This window comes from Eptatretus burgeri, chromosome 3 (genome assembly GCF_056783735.1).
Source record: "Eptatretus burgeri isolate ZD-2024b chromosome 3, Ebu_testis_v1, whole genome shotgun sequence".
Taxonomy (NCBI): Eukaryota; Metazoa; Chordata; class Myxini; order Myxiniformes; family Myxinidae; genus Eptatretus; species Eptatretus burgeri.
The window spans coordinates 112,423,334-112,449,748 of record NC_140963.1 but is presented as its reverse complement, the minus strand read 5'-3'; the positions used below and the strand labels follow the sequence as shown (position 1 = coordinate 112,449,748).

General features: G+C 46.4%; 1 protein-coding gene across 8 annotated transcripts in view; it reads left to right on the top strand.

Moving 5' to 3' along the window:
- The window catches only part of PEX16 (peroxisomal biogenesis factor 16), a 75,046-nt gene that overhangs the window by 45,655 nt on the left and 2,976 nt on the right, over positions 1–26,415 (top strand). For 6 of the 8 annotated variants that reach the window (XM_085875141.1, XM_085875137.1, XM_085875136.1 and 3 more), the window contains 4 exons: positions 82–240; positions 362–434; positions 3,170–3,289; positions 21,732–21,796. In XM_085875141.1, the coding sequence (XP_085731267.1) occupies positions 82–240; positions 362–434; positions 3,170–3,289; positions 21,732–21,796 (417 nt within the window). The remainder of the gene's footprint in view (positions 1–81; positions 241–361; positions 435–3,169; positions 3,290–21,731; positions 21,797–26,415) is intronic. The other 2 variants (XM_085875140.1, XM_085875138.1) reach the window with 2 other exon arrangements.

The window sequence follows — 26,415 nt, the reverse complement described above, 5'->3', positions numbered from 1 at the left end:
ATATTACATGATAGGACTGTGAAAGAGCTATTCATGTGACTTTCAAGATTTATCTAACTCTGATTGTTATCCTGCTTGGAGCTTCTCTGGCGCCTCACCAATTTTGTGGAGTTTCACCTTATGAAGAAGGAGAAGAAGAGGAACTGGGTGATCATGAAGATAACAGTGATGACACCATGCCGTTGGACAGACTTCAGACCCTTGCTGAAAGTCTCCATATTGTTCGGCCTCTCATTCATTGTATCCTTGCATTCTAACTGCTTAATTTCCCACACATTAGACCTTTACAGTATTTAACATTCAACAAAAGCTTTGTTTGAAAGTAGGTGGATTACATTGTCTTCTTCAACTTCCAGCACAGTGTTCATCATGGCTAGACTGGGACAATGTTCTTGGACACCTTGGGTCATGTCAGCTGCTCTTGACATCTCCAGGTGAGAGTCGTAGTCATTCTTTCACAGTGTGACTCGATTGATTCCCGTGGCAGCTGAGTATGGTTTTCAAATGTGTCGTGAATACTCTGGTATGGACAGCAAAGACATGGTTGGAGTTGGGAAGGGTAATAATTTATTTTTTAAAAAGCAGCAGCAGTTGTACAAAGAAAGGCAAATCCAACAAGTCCACTCGTGTGAGACTAAACCGAGTTGTAATTCTGCTTTTTCATGAATCTGGTATGGACATTAAAGGTATCATGGTGATGCTAAGAGTTTGCCTTTTGGATACTCCCCTAATTTAATAGGCAATGGAGGACACCACCACCACCACCACGGTTAATTGCCATGTATAAGCCACACCATAATTTTGCGTGCCTTCCCGTGGGTGAAAAAAAAAATCAGATTTTACGATAGTCCAACATGTCTGAATAATTTAATAATGGTCCAACATGTTTCAGAAAGACAAATGCTATTTTGAAAGGACGCCATTAAAATTAAAAGTGTGGAAATCCCCAGACGTTGTTGAATATGGTCTCAATCATCCCGCTTTAAATTTGCTTTATTATAAAGTATACATGGAGAAGAAGAAAGTGGGATGGGGATTTCGCTTCTTTAAACATTCTTTCTTGCCCTTTTTCTTGCATTCTTTTCTTTCAAAAGAGAAACATTTTTTATTGTTGCCGCTCTCTTCCCTTCCTGAGTCAGCGCCAGCTATGTCCTCTCGGAGCACATGATTTTCCATCCCATCAAGGCTGTTGGATATACAGCACTTCAGGAAGGCCCAACAGACTAGGTCGATGTTGCTGCGCCGCAACTCCGTCTGGCGGCACCGGAATGCATCCAAGATGAGCATGCTTCGTCCCCTGCAAAGTCCACCATCACTCCTGCCCCACATGACGCAAAGCCAGGTTTGGATGAGCTCTTCATCCGACCAACGCTTTGGATGGACACGCATGATGATGCCTGGTGGGAACATCTCTTTGGAGTGTGTCTTCCTCGTAAAGATGACGGATGGTGGTAGCTTCTCTCCGTGAGTAGTGCACACTCACATGATGGTGAACCGGTCTTTCTCATGTCTGGAAGTGGTGATGCTCACCATCTTGATGCTCTTCGCCGACACAGTGCTTCTTGGGACATGAAAGGTAAGTGAGGTTTGGCCGGCATTACCGATGTGGCTCAGGGGATAGCCAATGTCCCGCGAAGTCTGATGATGAATTGCTGAAACCTTGTTTGGCACCAAATCTGGCTCTAGTTCATGGATTAGGAGAGGGCCTTTGATCATAATTTTGCTTGTTTTACGTATTGCGATTTTACATTCATTTTTGGATTCAAAAAGGACACTTTTTAAAATCAAATAAATGGCTATTGATTGTAATGAAGGCCCTGCAATGTGCTCTTACCATATGTACTGGATTTTTGTTGGACCCATTCTTTACAAAAGACTGCCTTGGTTTATATCCGGGTCTTTCAAAGAACGGAAATGAACTGTTCCTCGATTAAAACAAGATCCCCTTACATATCGCAGGTTCTTCCAATGTGTATCTGAGTGAAATAAATTAAATATTCAGCATTGCAAATACGTAATTTCACCATGCCATATGTTCAAGATTCCTTATCGCCGTGAAATAGCCACGACCAACTTTTTATTTTTGATGAAAAAAGTCTGGCTTATACATGGCAATTTACATTAATTCATATGATTCTTCTGGAAAACGCATGTTGAGCCGGGATTCAACTACAAACTGGAAAGGCACTCGGTAGAGCGGATACCTCCGCCAGGTTAAACAGTTTGTTTTGTATCCCACCGATAGGCCAGATCTGCTTCCGGACCTGAACCAAAGTCTTGTCACCTACCCAACTCGTCCATCTAGTTTTGTTATAATCTGTCCACAACTTTTTGAAATGTCATGCCATGTATCATTTTGGCCCCATCTCTCAATGGTGAAGAATCACTTACTAAATTCACTGATCCGTTTCCGGATCTTCACCAAAAATCGAATCGATTCGTCCTTATCCCACACCCAACTTGTCCACCAAGTTTCGTCAGAATCTGTTCATACCTTTTTGAGATATCGTGCTATCGATCGTCTTTGTCCCCATCTCTCAATGGTGAAGATTCATTTAAAAGTCCTGGAGCTGGATCTTCACCAAAATCGAATTAATTCGGCCTCCTCACACACCCAACTTCGTCCAAATCTGTTCCTAACTTTTTGAGATATCCTGCTCACAGATGGACAAACAGGGGTGAAAACATAAGCTCTGTCCACCTTTGGTCAAAGGCAATTAGTCCTGCTGGTTGCATCATCATTACTAAGGCGTGGCTCACCCAGCTTTGTACATCTTACACATTTGCTGTGTAGATGCAAATTACAACATGTGTGGTCCTTTCCAAATCTGGCTCATCTCTGTCCCGAACTTAATATTGTGTAGTTTAGATTTCGCATTTGGTTCTTTTATTTGTTTTATTAACCACTTTAATCTGTCTCTGTCTCTGTCTCTCTCTCTCTCTCTCTCTCTCTCTCTCTCTTTCTCTCTCTCTCTCTCTCTCTCTCTCTCTCTCTCTCTCTCTCTCTCTCTCTCTCTCTCTCTCTCTCTCTCTATCTCTATCTCTATCTCTATCTCTCTCTCTATCTCTATCTCTATCTCTATCTCTATCTCTATCTCTATCTCTATCTCTATCTCTATCTCTATCTCTATCTCCTTCCCACCTCTCCCACTTTCACTTCCTCCCAAAGCCTGTGCCTGATAAGGAACCCTGGTGTGCTGGGCTGTAGACAGCGAGCAGAACTTAGACGTAGAACCCTCGTGTTGCTTCTCTACCTTCTTCGGTCCCCATGCTACGACAGATTCTCAGAGTGAGCTTCTCCTATTTTCCTCATCCTTATGTTGCATTTCTTCTCCACCAATGTACATCCTCAACCTCCCCAAGTCTCCATCGCATTTCTCTTTTATTACTTTGTGTCTTCATTCTCTTCATTTCATTCGTGTTTCAACAGATTTTAACTGAATAAACACACAAAAGTGATTTTGTTGTAGAGTAAAATGGGGCACTTTCCTTACAGTCTTGATGTTCTGCATTTTACAAATTTCATTCTTCTTGCTTTTTCCCATGCAGATGTGTGCTAATGTGAAAAAATGTGTGTGTGTGTGTGTGTGTGTGTGTGTGTGTGTGTGTGTGTGTGTGTGTGTGTGTGTGTGTGTGTGTGTGTGTGTGTGTGTGTGTGTGTGTGTGTGTGTGTGTGTGTGTGTGTGTGTATATTGCTGTCAAGTATTTGACAAAGCTCATAAGTATGATACTTGTATGTGCTATACATTGAGCCTTAATAGTGAAGTTTAACCTTTCAGCCAAACAAAAGTGGCCACATGGTTGATTGTCCATTGATGAACTTGTCTTTACAAAATACTCCAGATGAATGGAAGCTGTTTATTTAATTCTTTATTTTTAGATTTGATAATTTGAGTAATGTACTGTATTCCATATACAACATGTGATACATATCAGCCAGCTCTGTCTAAATAACCAGCTTTCCTGTGTGGGTCCTAAAATGCTTGGTTATGTTACCCATGTGCATGTGGCATTGTGTTGTGCGTCTTGTCTCAAACACATAACCATTTTAAATATAATTGAAATTAATTAACGTATAAGAACAAACAGGAAATGTAAAGACGTTTGCATGGGTGGACATTAATGTGTGTGCGAAAAATTCCTTTGCAAAAAAGTGTCACTTTCATCTCACTCTGGAGGATAAATCCATGAAGCCTTGCAACCATTTCAGGGTTTCTTCAGCCAGTCCTTCACCTGAGGTTGTGGCTGGTATTTCAACACCAGCCACATAACTTGTATACTGTAACGGTCATGTGGTCGAACCCAGTTTCCCAGGTTCGAATCCGGTGAGTCACCTAGCGACCCCGTCACTCCCATCACAGAGACCTCCCACCAGATACCTTACCGTGCGATTTGAAGTCCTGCGCCGGACGAAGCAGTCACGTGATCGATCTCATCTTTGGCCGAGCTTACCAAATCACATCACGGAATCTTATCTAATCATCCAATTAATCTGCCTTCAACAAGACTAGATTAGAGCCACCAGATGAAACCGTCATGAGTAAGCAGGATGAGCTGCAGACCAGGTCAAGTTTATACATGTATTTGTAAAATAAAATGGCAAATATATACAGAAAGCAAACAATCAATCAAATTGATCAAATTCCTATTAAACTAGCCCCAAGTTAATCCTTACCAGAAATCGCACCCATGGAACAAACCGAGCTATGGATAGGAACCGTCCTTAATTACACTCGCCGAAGGAGAAGGCATTGCATTTGGGTCTGTTTGTCTGTCTGTCTCTCTGTGTGTCTGTCCACACACAACTTTTATGTTTTTCTCCGCAACCGCTTGTCGGATTGACGAAATTTTCACCATCTGTGCGACTCGTCATGCAGATTTTTAAATCATAATTATGATGTCGTAGGTCACGTGGTGTGGCTGGCAGCCATGTTGGAAAAAACAAAAACTTTGGACCTCTGTAACTGAAACCACACCAAGGATAAGATTGAAACTTGGCCCACAGCAAGTACTCCTAATGGGGAATAATTGTGATTTAAAAAAAATTTATTATGTCATAGGTGCCTTCGTAATGATGTCAAAATTGCATGTGTAGAATGTTACATCTGATCAGTATGAAACATTTTGAGGGTCATCGAGGGATAAAATGGTGCACAGAAAAAAAAATTTTGATGATGTCATCGGTCACATGATTCGGCAGCCATATTAATTAAAATAAAATAAAAACACCTTCAAAAAAAAAAATTGGCAGCCACATTGAAGAAAAATATTGAATAATGTTTTCTCTGGAACCACTTAATCAATCGACGTGAAACTTCACATTTATGATCTCGTAGTGATGGGGAATACCTGTTTTAAATTTCAACTTCATTGGCCAGATAGTTTGGCAGCCAGAATTATTAATTTTTTTTGATATGGATTCTTTGTTTTTTTTATTGTTTTTTTTTTTTAATTTTTTGAATCGGGCTCACTTGGCTGTGCCTGGATGGGTTTGATGGTTGAGGAGTACCAGCTCAAATGCAAATCCTATCCAGGTTCCTCCTGATGACTTCATCTTTGCTTTTTACTTGTTTGGGTTCCTTCTGATTACTCCAATGCAGGACTGTTCTTATTTGGTCTTGTATTTGATTTGAATTGAATTCATTTTAATCCCATTCTGAATTCAATTGAATAATGAATAATAATTCAAAAACGTCATGGGTGAGGGTCAAGTGTCCGATCAAAACGAGACGTCTTGGTACCCGGTCATCACTTCCAGAAGTTATAAAGTGGAAGTTGTAATTATGTCTGTTATTAATTATGTAACACACCAGTACACAATCACCACACAAAAAAAGTCCTGGTGCGGGTCTGCAATCTCTCATTGCTCTTTTTCTTGTTGTCTATGCCTTTAAGACCTTCAGACACATGATAGAAGAAATTGGAAGCCACAAGACAGAGTTCCTTGGCCAAACCCAGAAAGTTGCTTTTCTCCCCTTGTGGCTCCCTTCAGAGTGAATTTCTTGGCTTGGTGGTTCTGGGGTCTAGCTATGGATCCCTCGTAGCTGTGTCACCTTTATAGCTGGCCCGAATGACATCATGGATCGTGATTTATGTCCCTCCCCTCACCTCTACCATTGGTTCAAGCCCAAACGGTGGGCGGGGATTATACCTTTCCCACCTTGAGTCACGATTCATTGCGTCCTGGTCTATCTGAAGTTATGCCAATGTCTGTTTTGACACCTAAACTCATGGAAATGGCCTACTGCAACACAAAAAGAGAACATTAAGACACAAAACAGAGGAATAAAACATAAAATAAGGGCTTGCAGTGCTGAGGACTTCAAGACTCACACGATAGGGTGGATCGGACATTTCTAACTATACAAATTAACCACGCATGTCTGAAATGACATTTATTGTATGCTTGTTTAAAAAACAATCAATATGCAAATAACTGCTATATTAAGCATTTATTAGCCCCGAGGAATAATTTTTGCAACAATGTGTTACAGTACTGTACAGTAATACAGTCTATTGATGATCAATATTTGAAAAAAATATTATTCCAGAAATATTTTGTTTTCTACGAACGACCAACATTAATTGAAGTAATATGCACACTTATTTGCCAAAAAACAATATTATGAATTAATTTTATCTTCCCAGGGATCAGATGTTATGCCAACTTACCAAGTCCATCATCCAGATGCCAAACATCTGTGCCATTCAGCCTGTCGCCTCCAGACGTCACATATATATTGTTGTGGTTACCAAATTCGCAAACCACCATTCAGGTCCCTTAGGTGAGGTATCTCGGTAAGTGCATGTGTAGTTAGGCCCAAACCCGTTGTCTAGTGGGAATACATGTCATTTATACGTGCTGCGACTCTTCAGGATAGCCGTTTTTCTTTCACTATCTTTATTTTGGACCAACCGCCATGATCACAACCACAACATCAACCACCGACCACAACCACCGCTTCACCACAACCGCCACGACCTTCACGCACACCTCGCCACCATCGCATCACCGTCATCTCGCGCCACTCATGGGTACCGGTGTTGGACTCGTGCAGGGCGCACGTTGAACAGCGTGTGCAAAATCACGGATTTTGCGCTTCAAAAACGGATCAAAAACGACACACGCCCACTTTTTGCCGTCCAATCGGTGAGCGAGGGGCGGGTGGCCCCCGCCCCAGGGCGATCGATATATGCAAATTTGTGGATCAAAAAGCCTTCACGCCCACTTTTTCTCGGGCCAATGGGGAGCGAGGTGAAAGGTCAAAGGGAGGGGGTCAAAGGCGAAGTTACGGGGGGATAAAAGGACGGTGTTCGTCAGTCAGAAAAGGAGAACGAAGAGAGAGAACGAGAGTCGCAGAGGAGAACGAAGAGTCGAACCAGAAGAGAGTCGCAAGAGAGAACGAGGGAGAGTCAGCAGAACGAGGTCGGAGAGTCAAGAAGAGGAGAGTCAGCAGAACGGGGTCGGAGAGTGAAGAAGAGGAGAGTCGCAAACAAGAAGGGGTCGGAGAGTCAAGAAGAGGAGAGTCGGAAGCAGAGGGTCAAGACTTCGCGGGCGGTGGAGCTGCTCGTCGTGTGCGGTGGAGTCGGAACGGAGGGGACGGAGCTGTGGAAAGGCGGCGACACCAGACGAGGGGTGCTCGCGTCGTGCAGGAAGCTGCACCCGAGGGAGGCCGACAGCGCGACCTGGCCGAGGTGGAGACGCTCGTCGCACATAATAAAGATCCTCTATACCCCGAGCATCAGCAACCCCCCTCCCGCTTTTCCCCGCGCTGAGATAGTGCGACCAAGGGGGCCCCGTTCCCACCCCCTGCCAGGCACTGTCTGCGAGGCCCGCGGGTTGCGGGGCCATCGCCGCTCCGCGTCTCATCACCAGACGGGTAGGCCCGACCCGGTCTTGGCCTCAGGCCTGCCCCATTCTTGGGGGATTTCTTTTCCTTGGTTTTGGGTATGTGTTGTCGGCGCCGTCTGTGAAGTAGAATTGTATAAGTGTTGCCGTGTGCTCGGTAGTCGGTATTAGCTCTGCACTGTGTTTTCACTTTTATGTTTGCTTTTTGTGTAAATGGAATTGTGTTTTCTTTTTTGTGTGCATTTGGTGGAATTGTATTTGTGTGCTTTCCGTTCGTCGCGAATAAATGTGCTTTATTGTTGAACTGTTCTCCCACTTCGCTTCGTCTTTTCCTCCATTGAATCCCCATCTTGCTTCACGTAAAGGGTTGGTAGTGGGCTGAGTACGCCCGATAATTAATCGAACCGTCGAGGTCGACGATAACACCGCTCGGTTATTCTGATAGTACGGAACGGGTCGCTTAAGTGGCCCGTGTCCGAAGTCGACCTGCGGCGAGGTGCGATCGCCCGGTCTACCCTCCGCGTGGGTACTTAGGTAGTTCGAATTTGGCGAGCAACCCTATCCCACGCGGGGGCTGATTGGCTCGATCGCGGTGAGACCAAAAGGTCCACCCGTGACTGGTTCCCGGCGTTAGTCCGAGAGGGTCACGACTGGATTGTCCGTCCGGTGGGCGACGTGCCGCGATTCGAGTTACGTGGCCGTCGCACGCCGGCGGGCGCGAAAATCAGCAACACTGGTGTCAGGTCGTGCGATACAAATTCATCGCCCTCCTCGCGGCACTGGTATCGGAGAACAGGAAAACGGGCTCTCCTGTCTCCGGCTAAATTTACGGGAATCGGTCCAGGGGTGAGAGAAGCGACCCCCGATTCCCTCCAAATTACGAGCGAGCAAATTAACCCTTCACGAGAAGCAAGATGGCGTCTCAAGGCGAGCGGGAGCCGGGGGTATTAGAAATGTATATGTGTAGTAATGTGGAATCCATGGTCCAGGATGGAATCCCCGAGCAGGAAATGTTGATTGTGCAGGAACACGGACTCGCCCAACTGAACCCAGAACCTGAGGTGGGTGCGGCAGCGGCCGCGGTGTATGACACCTCCCCTCCCCCTCTCCACCAAAACCCTTCCCCGACCCCTGCCGAAACGGCTCACCCAAGCGCACCCGACATGGCCCAGCTATTCACCATGCTGGCACGAATGAATGCGGCAATGACAAATGAAATAAAAAACGAAATGAAAGACATGAACAAACAAATAAACGAAAAGATGGATACATTCACAAACGAAATAAAACGCATGAAAACTAAAATGGAAACGAACATGAAGGAAGAAACGAGAAAGCTACGGGGTGAGACGCAGAACATGGGCCGATGCCTGCAGGCGGGCATGAAGGCCGTGACCAGGGAGCTGGGAATGGCGACTCCACGTGTGGGAGCAAACGAGCTGGAAGGGGGTGCAACGGCTGACAGGCCCGCGGTGGAGGCGGGTAAGGAAAAAGTAATTCGGGAGACAAGAGACGAGGTGAAAGTAATTGCGAGGGAGAGAAAAGAACAATTAATACGGAAAGCAAGGATGAGGTACGCGGAGATCGTGAAAGAGCAAGGAGTGAAAAACAGGGAAGGACGGGAGCGACTTAAAGAGAAAGCAAGGTTGACCTACATAAAGATAAGGGAAAGACGCCAGAAAGAAGCGGAGACGAAGAGACAGGAGGGGACAACAGAAACTTATAAATGTATAGAGACACGGGAGACAGAAAAAATAGAGAGACAACACGATGAAGACGGGGTAAGTGACGCGCACACACACACGGAGGTAGTGGAGGACAATGGGGGTGAGCTCGCGGAGTGTGTGGGGACCCAGTGCGAGCACCTGGATGGCCTCCTCCAGGAACGAGGGGAGGGAGTATGCCCCCTTGAGGCGAGTCACGACCAGGTGAGTTCGGTCGTGCTTTGCGAGGTTGAGAGGACGGGTGCTGTGGACAGGTGCACGGAGAGCTTGGGGGGTGTAGAGGCCCCGGAGACCCTTGTGGGGACACGAATCCCCAGTGTGGTTGTCCCTGTGTGTGTGGTGCAAGGTGTGAGTGCGGCACCGTGTGTGGAAGCGACCCCGTGTGTGAGTGGTGTGGTGGCGATGGTGCCAGAGTGCGTGCTTCCCAGCACGCCGGGTGTGGATGGGGCACCGTGTGTGAGTGAGGCCGTGTGTGTGAGTGAAACGGCCAGTATGAGTGAGGCACCACGTGTGAGTGGTGTGGTGGCGATGGTGCCAGAGTGCGTGCTTCCCAGCACGCCGGGTGTGGATGGGGCACCGTGTGAGTGAGGCCGTGTGTGTGAGTGAAACGGCCAGTATGAGTGAGGCACCACGTGTGAGTGGTGTGGTCGCGATGGTGCCGGAGTACGTGCTTCCCAGCACGCCGTGTGTGGATGAGGCACGGTGTGTGGATGAGGCACAGCGGTTGAGTGCCCCCGCGTGTGTGAGTAGTATGGTTTGTGTGAGTAGTGAGGCACGCGTGAGTGAACGGCCGTGTGCAAGGGAGACCGTGTGTGTGAGAGAGCGGTATGTAAGGGAGATGTCGGTTGGCATGCGGGAGCACGCAGCCGCGTCTCCCCGTGTGAATGTGATGGAGTGGACTGTGTGCGTCGTAACACGCAGGTATGCGTGTGTTGAATGGAGACGGAGACGGCGACATGGGAGGAAAGAAAGCCGAGTAGCGGCTGTAGTTGTTTCGAGGACCGTGCCGGGTTCACCCAGCAGTGAGCACGCGGTCCGTGCTGTGCAACGCACGAGACCACCACGTGCTCGCTTGCGAGAGTGAAGTCCCGGTCCGGAAACGCACGCGGTGGATTTGCCGATCCCGCGGACGGACAAAGTTTAGGCAGGTAAATGGATTTGGACCGGACGGGTTCTCCACGCGATCGTGTGTGTGAAGCTCCAACGGGCAAAGCACATGTGTTCGCGTGGGGAACCCCTCGAGACGTGTGGCTTGTGTTTTTTTTTTATGCGCACGGTGACGTCATGGCTGCACGTGTGGTTGGAATCCGGCAGGAGGGGTATCTCTGCCGGATGGTAGCGTCCAAGGAGGGACGAGGAACACGTGCAGCTGCATGACGTCACGGGCAGGTGCAAAGTGCGCGAGCTCTGAGTTGCCGCGCAGGTGCTGCGCATGGGAAAAAAAAAAAAAAGCAAGCCTCACTTTCGGGTGCAAAGGATTCCTGGGCAAGGGGTGAAAGACCCCCTTACCTGGGCACAGGATGAAAACTAGTTAGGGGGAAGGGTTAGCTTAGTTAGACCGACTTCATGGGGCAGGGGTAAGTCCTCATGGAGTCCGTGGAATGGATTAGTTAGAGGGATTGTAGCCAGATTTAGGTTGGGAAATAAAATGATTTATTTGGAGACACCATGACTGACAGTGAGTGTGTAGAGGGGACGTAGTTTAGCTACGTAGTGTTAAAAGGAACGTGCTATAGTTTAAGGGACGACGTGGGAGCACGAGTTAGTTAGGGGAGGTAGTTAGGAGGATGGCAGAGTTCAGCGGTGTGTGTGTTGAAGAGTTGGTGAGTTATGATGTGGAGACATGTTGAGTGAGTGAGGCCAGCGGGTCTGTGTGTGTGTGGAGCGAATGGGGAATGCATGGTGCGATGAGTGATTGGGGGGAGGAGTGACTCCCGCCCAAGGGACCCCGGGGTCAGAGTAAAGTGAGTTAGCTGGGTTAGTCAAATTGAAAAATGGAGGTCGTTTTGTTGTTGATGGGTGTGTAGGCTCGAGACCCATTTGGAGGGGTGCAGGAGCCCTGTTGACGGGCTTGGGAGCGTGGCTGCGAAAGGTGAGTATCGCTGAGTGGGTACCCCGGGCACCAGGCTAGTCGGCCGCGGTAGGCCATGGGCCCATGGGGGGCCGGGATAGAGTAGTGGGCACGGGTGCGCCTGCTTGGTGCGGGGGCCCGGGGCGCCATTAGCCGCGTGGGCAGTGCAGTGGGCACGGGTGACCCTCGGAAAGGGGCCCGGGAGGCCGGCCTGCCACGTGTGCGTTTCAGGGGAGGTGCCATGGGGGCACTCCCGGTGTTAGGGAGCTGGTAGGCTCGGAGGCAGTGTAGTGCCCGGGGGTGCCATAGCGGGAGATTCGGCAGAGGGTCGTGCCTGCCAAAGGGAGCCACGTGTCCCAGCCAGGAGACCGTGTGAGGGCACGGAGAGAAAATTGGGGGGCGAGGCCCGAAATTGTAAGGACACCAACACAGGCGACGGGAATCTGGGTTGTTAGAACCAATAGTTTAAGCGAGAGGCGCTTGTTGAAAGCCCCGGGGTAGTTTAACAGTTAAATGGTTAGGGTAGATTAGGAGATGTACCCCTCCGCACCATCCATCCCCTCGCTCTCGTTGTGGGCCGCTGGACCCACTTTGGGTTAGATTGCCGAACTCTGGGGAGGCCATTCTGAGGCTTCGTTGGGCCTCGACACAGGACGTTAGCTCTCCCTTATTCCCCTCCGGGAAGGGAACGTAGGGGTTGGGAGTAGGCTAGGCGACAGGATAGGTTAGCCGAACAAGGATGATAAAGGGGGTTAGGGGACGATTTATAGTGGGGAAGTAAAAATAAAAACAACAAAAAAATAAGTTGGGGCTAAATTGGGGTTTGACAAATTAAGGGAGTGGGTATGTACAGTGACAGGCAAAGGCGATAGGTGGGAGGGAGACAGGTAGGTAGGTCCGAGCCCGCCTTCCAAGTGGCCAGCACCACCGCACTCCCTCCACCAACCTCCATTGAACGGCAAAGGCTGGCCAACTTCATCGGCTGGCCGTGTTTTGCTTCAAGGCGGAGGCCGGCCAACTTCATCAGCTGGCCGTGTGTTGCTTCAAGGCCTATGCCGGCCAGTTCATCTGCCGGCTGTGTTTGCCTGCAGCGGCCTTCTTCTGCGGGCTGTGTTTGCCTGCTCACCTTTGCCATGCCATGCCCACTGCCCATGTGCACCAGCCCCGTTCAATTTTTGCTTTGCCCCCCCCCCCTGTTCGTTTCCATGTGCGCCAGGATCCGCAAGGCAACAGTTTGCAAGCTGCAAGCACTGCCCTGTTGGCAGCTACAACACGGGCCTGCAGTGGCGGCCCGTGCACCGTGTTTGTGTCCATGCATCCATTCGTTGTGCTCATTGCGTGTGCCACTTGAGCTGGCACGGAGACTGCGTTTGTGCAGCCCATGCACCGTTGTGGTTCACTGCATTCAGTTCAAACCGTTCATGCATCCATTCGTTGTGTTCATTGCGTGTGCCACTTGAGCTGGCACGGAGACTGCGTTGTGCAGCCCAAGCACCGTTGTGGTTCACTGAGTTCAGTTCAAAAGGGAAGGCCTTGGACTGCGTGTGAGCAGCCAGCCACGTTCCCTGTCACCTGCATTGTTTTGAGCCAGAGACTGCATGCGGGCAGCCTGGCTCCCTGCTAACTGCTTTCTTTTGCAGAGTTCAATGATCCTGGGCCATGGTTTAGTGTAAAATTTGTAAGTTAAGGTAAGATGTACTGTAAATATGAGTGCGCCCCCCCGGCATGTATGTCTTAGCGCCAGCAATTTTATTTAAGTCGTCCGTGTGAGTGAGTTTGTTTAGGTAGTTACGCAGCCCTCAGGTTATTTATTTTGGGGACACGAATACCATGAATGTCGCACTCAGGGATCCGTAGGTAAAATGTACTAGGGGAAAACTACACATGATGGCACACGAAAATTTGACGACTCGGGACGAGTCTGTAAAAAGGGAAGGGGGTAGTGTTGTGGTTACCAAATTCGCAAACCACCATTCAGGTCCCTTAGGTGAGGTATCTCGGTAAGTGCATGTGTAGTTAGGCCCAAACCCGTTGTCTAGTGGGAATACATGTCATTTATACGTGCTGCGACTCTTCAGGATAGCCGTTTTTCTTTCACTATCTTTATTTTGGACCAACCGCCATGATCACAACCACAACATCAACCACCGACCACAACCACCGCTTCACCACAACCGCCACGACCTTCACGCACACCTCGCCACCATCGCATCACCGTCATCTCGCGCCACTCATGGGTACCGGTGTTGGACTCGTGCAGGGCGCACGTTGAACAGCGTGTACAAAATCACGGATTTTGCGCTTCAAAAACGGATCAAAAACGACACACGCCCACTTTTTGCCGTCCAATCGGTGAGCGAGGGGCGAATTGGCCCCGCCCCCAGGGCGATCGATATATGCAAATTTGTGGATCAAAAAGCCTTCACGCCCACTTTTTCTCGGGCCAATGGGGAGCGAGGTGAAAGGTCAAAGGGAGGGGGTCAAAGGCGAAGTTACGGGGGGATAAAAGGACGGTGTTCGTCAGTCAGAAAAGGAGAACGAAGAGAGAGAACGAGAGTCGCAGAGGAGAACGAAGAGTCGAACCAGAAGAGAGTCGCAAGAGAGAACGAGGGAGAGTCAGCAGAACGAGGTCGGAGAGTCAAGAAGAGGAGAGTCAGCAGAACGGGGTCGGAGAGTGAAGAAGAGGAGAGTCGCAAACAAGAAGGGGTCGGAGAGTCAAGAAGAGGAGAGTCGGAAGCAGAGGGTCAAGACTTCGCGGGCGGTGGAGCTGCTCGTCGTGTGCGGTGGAGTCGGAACGGAGGGGACGGAGCTGTGGAAAGGCGGCGACACCAGACGAGGGGGTGCTCGCGTCGTGCAGGAAGCTGCACCCGAGGGAGGCCGACAGCGCGACCTGGCCGAGGTGGAGACGCTCGTCGCACATAATAAAGATCCTCTATACCCCGAGCATCAGCAACCCCCTCCTGTTTCCCCCCGCGCTGAGATAGTGCGACCAAGGGGGCCCCGTTCCCACCCCCCTGCCAGGCACTGTCCGCGAGGCCCGCGGGTTGCGGGGCCATCGCCGCTCCGCGTCTCATCACCAGACGGGTAGGCCCGACCCGGTCTCGGCCTCAGGCCTGCCCCATTCTTGGGGGATTTCTTTTCCTTGGTTTTGGGTATGTGTTGTCGGCGCCGTCTGTGAAGTAGAATTGTATAAGTGTTGCCGTGTGCTCGGTAGTCGGTATTAGCTCTGCACTGTGTTTTCACTTTTATGTTTGCTTTTTGTGTAAATGGAATTGTGTTTTCTTTTTTGTGTGCATTTGGTGGAATTGTATTTGTGTGCTTTCCGTTCGTCGCGAATAAATGTGCTTTATTGTTGAACTGTTCTCCGCTTCGCTTCGTCTTTTCCTCCATTGAATCCCCATCTTGCTTCACGTAAAGGGTTGGTAGTGGGCTGAGTACGCCCGATAATTAATCGAACCGTCGAGGTCGACGATAACACCGCTCGGTTATTCTGATAGTACGGAACGGGTCGCTTAAGTGGCCCGTGTCCGAAGTCGACCTGCGGCGAGGTGCGATCGCCCGGTCTACCCTCCGCGTGGGTACTTAGGTAGTTCGAATTTGGCGAGCAACCCTATCCCACGCGGGGGCTGATTTCTTCGATCGCGGTGAGACCAAAAGGTCCACCCGTGACTGGTTCCCGGCGTTAGTCCGAGAGGGTCACGACTGGATTGTCCGTCCGGTGGGCGACGTGCCGCGGTCGAGTTACGTGGCCGTCGCACGCCGGCGAGCCTTGAATACCACAACAATATATATATATATATATATATATATATATATATATATATATATATATATATATATATATATATATATATATATATATATATACATATATATATGTGTATATATATATATATATATACCAGCAATGCCAACCCTCCCGATTTCATCGGGAGGCTTCCGAAAATTCACCCAAACTCCCGCCCTTACGATCACTATCCTTATCCTCCCGAAATTTTGATATTTTTGCACTGTTCACTAATCAGAATGTACTAGTATGAGAATTGAATGAAAAGCATCGTCTGCTACGTATAGCATGTGGTAACTCCATAACGTTCGCTGCTACCAAATTGTACGTAAAAATTGCAAATTCAAATGAGGAGCAGCGAAACATTGGGTCTGGATCTCGCTTATGCGATCATGCACTGAGATTTAGTGCATGCGGTATGTGTGCAATACAGTGCATGCGGTATGTATGCACAGTGTATATGCATGCGATACGCTCACTGCATGCAGCTGGGCCCCGTACCAGCCCGGCGGTCGCGACCACCGTGCGGTGTTTAACAGCCGCTAGAGTTCCTACGAGTCGCGCTGCAGCTGTGGAACATCGACTTCGAAGTTACCGATGCTTCAAGCCCTTGATGTTGATTACGAAATGGCAGAAAAGAAGCTTACGAAGACCAAGAAATGGTCTCAGAAGTACAAGACCGAATACAGTCTCCAATACCCGTGTATTCGAGAAAGTCTGAAAGAGGAATTCATCATGCGTATTGTACAGTATGCAGCGTTGATATTTCAGTTGAGCACGGAGGTCGCGATGATATTCGGAAGCACGTTGGAAGCAAACGGCACACAGACATTGCAAAGGAGAGATCTTCGAGCACGAGTACCGGTACACTTCTGAATTATTTCACCAAACAAGGGACAAGCGAGGAAGAGGATGTTACCCGAGCGGAACTTCTCTTTAGTGGATTTATTGTGGAACATAACTTGCCCATATCAGTCTCAGATCATGCTGGACCTCTATTTCAAAAGATGTTTCCAGATTCAAAAGTTGCTTCAAAGTATGGATGTGCAAGAACAAAAACTTGCAAGATGTGCAAGAACAAAAAAAAAAAAAAAAAAACAAGAACAAAAGCAAGAAAAAAAAAAAAAAAAAAAGAACAAGAACAAAGAAGAAAAAAGAACACTGGTCAACAATTTTTTACTTTCTGAATGTTGTCTAGATTTCTACAAGTGAATTAGGGTATTCTGGCACTGCTGAATCAGGAAATGGCATCCGTTTCTCTCCATCAGGTCAGGTTTTTGTGCTAAGTTGATTTGAAAAATCAGATCTTGTGACAAAATCAATTACATTTTTGTGGCATTATCAGCTGATTTTTGTCAACACATATCATCCTAAACATGTTTTTAAGAAAAAAAAATGTTTTGCCAACAACATTTATTGATTACATGATAGAAACATCGATTACTGTCATCTGAATGGTGGGCATTGATAAAGGTAAGTACAAGTAAATTGCATGTTGCGTCACCACTGTTCAAACTTCAGGGCTTGAACTTCCGTTTCTTCGAACTCCTGGAATGTTCAGCGGCAGGGAGGTCTCTCTTCAGATTCCAACAGTAGTCAGCCATCATGACTGCGTCCCAGCGACCCTGATACCTGGTCTCCATCTCCTTCATGTCCTGATGGAATCTCTCCCCCTGCTCGTCACTCATTGAACCCAGGTTCTCAGGAAACCGGTTCATATGTGAAAATAGGTAGTGCATCTTGATGCTCATGTTGCAGCCCAGGTTTCTGAAAGCAGTCAGCATGTTGTTGACAAGTTCTGCGTAGTTTCTGGCCTTATTGTTGCCAAGAAAGTTCTTCACTACCAAAACAAATGTCTTCCACACTTCCAGTTCCACTGTTCATTGAGTTTTTGAACTCTGGATCTCTGATGAGCTGACGGATCTGAGAACCAAATCAAAGATGCCAACTTTCAACTTCTCCATGGTCAATCCTGGAAAAGCCTGGCACAAGTAAGTGAAGCAGTCACCATCTTTGTCCAGAGCCTTGGTGAACTGCTTGATTAAGCCGAGCTTGATGTGCAGCGGTGGGAAGAGTATTCTGTCTCTGTCCACCAGAGGGTCGTTGATGACGTTCCTTTCTTTGCATGGCACCAATTCCTCCCGCACAGGCCAGTCCTTCTTCGTGTAATGCTGAGCACGGTCCCTACTATCCCACATGCACAGAAAACATGGGTACTTGGTGAAGCCAGACTGTTGTCCCAACAAAAAGTTCACCATCTTCAGGTCAACACAAATAAACCACTTATGCTGATCATAACCAATTTTCTCCAGCACGTACTTCACCGCTTCATACTTCTCCTTCAGTGTAGTCGAGTGAGCGATGGGTACAGAGGCAAACTGGTTGCCGTTGTGTAGCAGAACACATTTCAGTGATCGCTTGCTGCTGTCAATGAACAGTCTCCAATCTTTGGGTTCGTACTGTGGCACTCCAAGCTTGAGCAGAAGCGCATGTCATAAATTGGCGCATGTAGGTATTGTACATTCTTCAGAGTTCGTTATTTCAAGAAATACAACTTTTTTGTATCACATTATTACAAAATCTGCCCCATTAACTTTAGTTTTGATCCACGAACTTTATGCTTTGCCTCACCAATTTTTGGAAGATTTTGAGGTTTTATGACTTCAAACTGATCCCTTTTCGACATAATCACCCAGAACTATCGTACCTGAATACTTCTTGTCATTAAAATAATTATTTCCAATTAAAACAATTATTTGACATGATATTTTTACCCCCACCAACTTCTTCTAAAATGCTCCACACATGCGTACATGTGAACAAAAATGTAAAAAACGACATGTGGCCATATCTCAAAAAACTTGACCTGATTGAACAAAACTAATGTGAGTTTTGGATTCAGCTGCATCAGATTCGTCCTAAATCAGCTTAAAAAATGCAGACAACAAATTTGTTGTTGACCAGTGTAATTGGTGAGTTGTCAAATGTTACTGCTTCATCTATTGCCGATATTGCTAGACTCGCTCCATTTAGCCTAGCTACAGACAGTAGCAATGACAGTGGTGAGGCCCAGCTATATCCTGTCCTGATTTCGTACTATGACAACAGTGCTGGGATTGTGAAGCAAGGTTTGCTAAGTTTGCCTGCGTGCAAACAAGATTCCACTGGAGAAAACATTTTCAAACTGCTTGATCATGAGTTCAGTGACAGGAAAATTCCGTGGGAAATTGTGTTTCCTTTTGTGCTGATAATGCCTCTGTCATGGTGGGCAAGCACAAAGGAGTCGCTGCTTATATCCACAAACAAAATCCAGAGTGCTACATCATGGGATGCCCTTGCCATATGATGCACAATACGGCCAAGAAGGCGGCTCAGGCCTTACCCATTGAATTAGATGACTTTCTCATCGATATTTACTACTACTTGGACAAAAGTAGTAAACGCGTCAAAGGAGTGAAAGCACTGCAAGAACTCTGTGATGCCCCGACACACAAGATTCTGAAGCATGTCGCAACAAGGTGGCTGTCCCTTGGTCAGTGCCTAGACAGGCTGATTGAACAGTGGGAGCCACTTCGCCTCTTCTTCAAAGAAGAAGTACGAAGAAAAATGCAACCAACTGTAGTCAAGACTCTAACAACGAGCAAGAAGGACGGCACTGTATCTACTGCCAGTACTGGCACTGCAGGATCAAGCACTAGTGGAGCAGCATTCACCACTACCACTGCAGTATCTGCTGCGAAGAAGACAGCAGGGACAGCACCAAAACCAATGCTGAGAGCAGGTAGCATCACCGGCCCTTCATCACGTTCATCTACAAAGCAGATCCCTTCAGAGTCGAGAAAGACTGTGATAGTCCCATCTACAGGCAAAGAAGGACCCAAGTTAAGTTCTGCTTTTGCCAAATCACTTGATAGAAGCTCAGCAAAACCTTCGAATCAGAGGTCTTCTTCCTTGGCTGCACCTACCTCAAGCTGTCTCCTCAAACGTAAAATTGGATCTGGTACTACGAGTCTGACCTCTTCTGCTGGCAGTAAACGCAAGTGTGATCGCCCTGCGGCTAAGTGTACTACGAGTTCTACAACTAAAAAGCGCATCTTCCTCAAACACTGTGCAGGAATCTAGAGAAAAACGTGTCAACAGGATGTTCTTGTCTCCACAAACAAAACTCTATTGTTTCTTCCTTCGATATGCTAACAAGCTTTTTGAGAAGGGGAATCTTCTGCTCCAAAGAGACGAACCCTGTATTCATCTCCTGCACGGAGAATTGAATGGTCTTCTGAAAGATATCTTCGTACGGTTTTTGAAACCATCGGTGTCATCGGTTGCTCTGGTAAATGTACCCTTCTCTGACAGAAATCATCAGAAGAATGATGAGGACCTCATGATTGGGAACGATGCCAAACTGTATATAAGGGAACAAAGGAGTCTCAAGAAATCCACCTTCACTCTGAGTGAGTCAGACATCCAAGGTTTCTTCAGTGCAGTTTGCTCATATTATGTGAAAGCCTGCAATTACATCTTCAAAACCTGGCCGCCAGATGATGAATTAGCCAAGCATGCTCAGGTGCTGGATGTTAAGCTACACCAAGAAGTGGGGTTTGACTGTGTGGAGTTTTTCATCAAGAAATTCCCCTGTCTGTTCAGTGGCGGTGATAGTGACATAGACAGTCTTGAGAGTGAATTCGCTCACTACCAGGCAGACGCCTCCATAGCTACAATTGCTACTGAGACAGTGAGAGTGGATGAGCAGTGGCATCAGATTTCACAGCTCACAGATCCCTGCACTGGTGCCAAGAAGTATCCTAATTTGAGCAAAGTGATGAAGGGAATCTTGGTCATTCCTCATTCGAACGCATCATGTGAGCGGGCACTCAGTCTTGTACGGAAGAATCACACTGAATTTCGTCCCAATTTGAGTGTCAAAACCCTGGAAGCTCTCTTAATTGAAAAACTAGCTCATAACACCCCTTGCTACCAGAGAGAATACAGCAAAGACATAATCAGAAGGGCTAATAGAGCCACACAGCTGTCACTCAGCAAAGCTGCCATGGAAAAAGCAAGCAGCAGTAGTACCAGCCAGTAAGGTAAGAAAAATATTGCTTCTTTTGTGCTTTTTGTTAATCTTTGATTGTCCCCTAACTTACTAATATTAACATACATGTAACATTAAAAAGTGCACAATTTTCCCCTTTTTTTGTTCAAAAAGTGGGAATTCTTAACATGTTAAATGCTCCAAAATAGGGCTCAGAGGGCACGAGAGAGCGTCTAGAACCCCAGAGCTTCCAGGGCCCTAAGGCGGGCCCTGGACCCCGCCGCAAGGGTCGAGCACTCCGCGCTCGAGATGTGCGCTTTGCGCACATTATTTGGTGTCAGTTGAAAATCCTCCCTAATTCTGATTTCCAAAAGTTGGCATCTCTGTAAAACATATAAATATGAAATATGGTATTTGACTGCCATCAGTGAAGCGATGCGGCAGCTTGAGTGCTGGACGATAGGATGACGTGCACATCCATAGAGGCCTCGCCTCGTACCAGACGTAATGCCGTAATGACACATTGTGACAGACAGAGGGAGAGAGGAACAGTCGGACGGAGAAATCCGACTACAGTAATTTAATATATCGATGACAAAATGTAATGGTGAGTGTACAGCTGGCTTTTGGCCGTGTATAGGTGACTGCACCGTTTGCTTTATAAAGGTTTAAATGTACAAATATCTTAATGTAAATCAGGTTGTTTTCTAACTTGCCCTCGGATGGAAACACACTTGTTCCGAGCTTTGTAAAATTACCTAAGGTTGCCCTTGGTTGGGGGAGGGGGTTACCTATTAATCCATGAACCTTAGATGGTGACTGTTTAGGTGATTGCACAGTTTGCTTAACAAAGGTTTTTAATGTACAAATGCATCTTTCTTTCATATGTGAGGATGTGCATTATAAGCTGTTGAATAAAATCAACCTGTTTTTGGATTTAAATAAGAAGTCACACAAATGATGCTTTAAAGGAACATCCAAAGAAGGCATTTGTTTTAGGTAAATGTAAACTGTTTCTCAAAGATGCGTGCCATTCACAATGGATAAAACTCCATTGTGGGAGTTTTAATCGGTGTATAGATGAAGGAGAAATTTTCAATGAAATTGCTGCAGTATTTGGTAGAATAAACATGTTGTGAGTGAATATGTAAGGGCATTGTGTTAAAATGTCTCCTATAATTCTTACCCTGCCGATAATGATTACTTAATCATAACCTCTCCCCAAACCACCCTCTCTCCCTTCTTTCCCCATTTTATCACCTTGGCAGGGCAAAGATACTGTTTGTTCTTCGAATTCTTGCCGACAATATACCAGGCCTCAGTCTCATCATATGTAAGCATCTGCATCATGCTTGTTTCACCGATCATTTTCTAATCACCATTTACTTAACGGGTTTTTCTTTTTGTTATTTTAGCAGCTATGACCATATTTTCCGGTGTATAAACGCACTTTATTGGCAAAAAAGGTAAAAGTTGGGAGTGCGGTTAATACGTGGGTATAGGAAGAAAAAAAAAACAAAAAAAAAAAACGGTCTTAAAAATGATCAATACTGAATTTCAATTATATTCCAAATGAACACTTTTGTAGTAGTCATAACCGCTGTTAAGCTCAATTCTACCGTTTAAATTTTGAAAATTAGTTCAGGTTTGGAGTTGGTACAGCATTTTATTAACTGTGAAAATTAAATGAAAAAACAATTGGAGACACCCGGAGTTTCGGTGCTTGGCCTATATAGATGTAGAGCCTTTCGGCTCTGAAAACGCCATTAAACACAAAAGAAGAACGCCTGGTCTCACATCAAAAGAAGAATTATTCACAATAGCAAGAGTCCAATAATGGAGCACCCACCTCAAATAAGCTTGCGTGGCAAGCTCCCCTCGTATGTCGTGTTCAAGAGGAAGACACTGCCCAAAGACAAGTTTTCAGCCGGCATCATTGTTCGTGTGCAGCAGAAGGGGTGGATAGACTCGGGACTGGTAGTGGTGACTATCTTTTTACATTCCTCATTTTCGACATGAACATCTGATGCAGGCAGAATTAATCCAACAAGCTTGTTCCCTACATGCTGACACTATGTTAGGAAATTCTGGATAGCATGGCATGGTTTAAAACTAGGAACAACCAATCAATCCCGAGTACTTTTCCAAACGAGGGCAGGAAATAGATTTAAAAGGAAGAAAAAGCATCTCACGAGAGCGAGGAGCAACGCGGGACGGTGAAGCTTTAAGAAGTACCAGTGCTGCTCGGTTTCTTTTTTTGCTTCCTTTGGTTCTTCGTTCTTCCTGGTTCTCTTCGTTTTCCCTCGTTTCTATCAATGGTTCCTAACTTGCTTCCCTTGGATTACTCACGTCGACCAGACGAACTTTCCTATTTTGCAGGCCTTTGTATTCGACCCAGGTTTGGAGGAACATTAGCTGCATCTCGGTGGAACCACCACAGAAAAACTTTCCTATTTTCCTGGACTTGCTATTTTCATCCCTTGAAAATCAACATTTCGTGACGTGTTTCCCGCTGGGATTTTTGACACGGATTCCGAGGAGCATTAGCCACATGCATCTTGGTTGAACTTTCACCATTACTCCCTCTTCGCTACGATGGCTGAGTATTATGTTGATTGGGAGACTGCCGGCATTCATCGGGAGGATGAGAAAGGTTGACCTTCCGATGATCTCCAGCTGGATCGTCAAGGTGTGGGAGGAGGGGCGCATTTCTGAAATGAAATCATCAAGTTTCTGAAATCATTTCTGAAATCATCAAGCGAGCATTTCTGAAATGCTGCATCTCCAACAATATGGATAGTGAATCCATTTCTGGAATGCACAAAGGACAACATTTGGGAGAAAGAGGGTGCAAATAATGGTGACAGCGATGTGGATTTGCTCTACCCTGATTGGGACAAGGAGTTACATGCTGTCTCCGACAAGGAAAGCATTGACGAGGATTTCCTTGGGTTTAGCTGAAAAGCTGTATCAAACCCAAACAGCCCTTTTCAGGGCCACAAATCTACAAGATATATGTATGATACTGGTATGACTCCCATTTCTTCCTTTTTCTTGAAACAAAATAACTTCTCTATATAATATTAAAAATAAGAAAGAAAAATGAAAACTTCTTGCTATGCTTTCCTCTCTCTTCAACTTCTTGAAAATGAGAATAAGACCGACAAAATTAAGCGGACATGGTAGTAAGCATGTTGATACCTCTGTCACTTTGTTCCGTACAAAGTAAAGAAAAAAACGTATTTCAATTTTGATCAGAAAATTGAAGTGATGAATATATTCATTTCTTTTGAGCATGAAAAACAGGGGTGCAGTTAATACATGGCCACGGTTTATTCACCGAAAAATACGGTACATATTGATGTTGGCAGAGGTGAGTTGGAAAGGAGATGGAAAATGTGAGGAGAGTTGTTGTTGGAAAGAAAGTTGTTTGAAAGGAGATGGAAAACAGAAGGTATATGTATAGGTAGTGGACAAAAAATGGAAACACCTGGGTAAATGAGGGACAAGTATATTGAAAGAAACGGTTTCCGTACAGGTGGCCCATGTGTTGTTGTTCTTCTTTGGGCTGCTCCCGTTGGGGGTCGCCACAGCGGATCATCCGTTATGATCCGCATACTGATTTGGCAAAGGTTTTACGCCGGATGCCCTTCCTGACGCAACCCTGGTCGCCTCTTACGACACAGGGATAAGGATTAGGTTTCACCATGATTCCGGGCTGCCCTACATCCTCTCATAGCGTGGCCCAGCGCAGAGCCCCCATCCTCAAGCGATCCTCCAACCCAAGCCTCCGAGTAGCCGGATTACAGGCGCACGCCACTACGCCCGGTTTCAGGTGGCCCATGTGTTAATGAAGCAAATAGCATCCCAGCATGCTCAGGGTCATGTATAAAATGCTGCACAGGCCAATTTGCCCATAATTATGGCTATCATGGCTGCAAGAGGAGACCTCAGTGACTGAAAGAAGGGTTTATTGTTGGGGCACGTTTGGCAGGAGCTTCCATGATGAAGACAGCTCAACTTGCTGATTTTTCACGAGCAACAGTGCCTAAGGTGATGTCGGCATGGAATTCTGGGGGGAAAACATCAGCACAGGGCAACACAATGGGCGGAAGCACATACTCCAGAATTGTGAAATTTGTGCATCGATTTGAAGTGCAAGGCAAAGCAGGTGAGCAATTGCAGGCTGATTGACTGTAAATTTCAACCTGAGCTGCGAGCATCTAGTTTCATCAAAAATGGTCTGCCAAGAACTCCAAGAGCAGGATACCATAGTTGGGTTGCAATGCACAAACCCATCACACTTGGCAATGCACGTTTTGCGAATCCATTGGTGCAAAGAACACAGGCAATAGACGACCGAGCAGTGCAAAACAATTAATATGGCCAGATAAATCATCCTTCACCATGTTCTCAACAAGCGGAGGAGTACACATGTGGCACCAACCTAAATAACTCTACAACCCCAAGTGCCCAGTTCCAACGGTGAAGGGTTTGAGTGGTTCTGTAATGTTGTGGGGTACATAGCATGGTTTGGGTGTAGTCATTCTTTTAGAAAGCAAGGACAATGCCAATCGCTATTTAATGTTAGTGAGTGATCATCTTCACCCCATGGTGCAGCATTTCTTTCCCGCTGGGAGGGGTATCTTCCCAGATGAAGTACCCCTATCCACAGAGCATGTGGTCACCCAACGGTTTGATGAGCATGACGCTGATGCTATCCTTGTCATGGCCTTCTCAGTCACCAGATCTGAACTCAATCTAGCATTTATGGGATATTCTGGAATGACACCTGAGGAAGCGATTTTTCACCTCCATCACAGGTGTAAGTTGATTGACTTTCTCGTGGAAGAATGGTGCTGCATCACCTGCAGAATTCCAGATGCTGGTGGACTCTGCCACCGCACATTGTGGCCCAACGCCCAATTTAGTGACTTTACATTGGTGTTTCCATTTTAGCTCGCCTGTTCGAAGAACAGAGAGCTATAGCGATACCCCCGGCGTGAGCGTCAGTGTGAAAATGTTAAAGTTTTTGGTGCAAGTTATTTTTTCCTTTCTAATGTTTTATCCACCACACTTTTTTATACGCCCAAAATATATATATATATATATATATATATATATATATATATATATATATATATATATATATATATATATATATATATACACCTTCTTCTTTCGGCTGCTCCCGTTAAGGGTCGCCACAGCGGATCATCTGTATGATCCGCATAGTGATTTGGCACATGTTTTACGCCGGACGCCCTTCCTGACGCAACCGTGGTCGCCTCTTACAACACAGGGATATGGTACACCTATTTTAACCGGGGTATACTCCGGCCCAGTATACTGGTACTCATTTCGCCGACCTCGGAAGGATGACAGGCTGAGTCAACCCCCTGGTGTATTAATTCAGTGGCCCAACGGGGCTTGAACTCAGGACCTTTTGGATTCCAAGCCGCTGCCCTAACCACTGCGCCAATACCAGGCTCATTATATATATATATATATATATATATATATATATATATATATATATATATATATATATATATATATATATATATATATATATATATATATATATATATATCGGGGCGTATTATGTGATACCGGTCGTCCGTCTGTCTGTCCGTCCATCCGTTCCTGTCCGCACTCTAACTCCCAAAGTTTTCAACTGTCACCTTTCATATTTGGTATATAGGTACAGACAGTGGAGACGGTGTGTTGCGACATACGTTCGTCATCTAAAGTGGTTGCCATGGCAACCTGGATGCTGTTTTCCATCCGTTCCTGTCCCCACTCTAACTCCCAAAGTTTTCAACTTTCATATTTGGTACATAAGTAGTACAGAATGTGGAGACGGTGTGTCGCGACATACGTTCGTCATCTAAAGTGGTTGCCATGGCAACCAGGATGCTGTTTTCCATCCGTTCCTGTCCGCACTCTAAC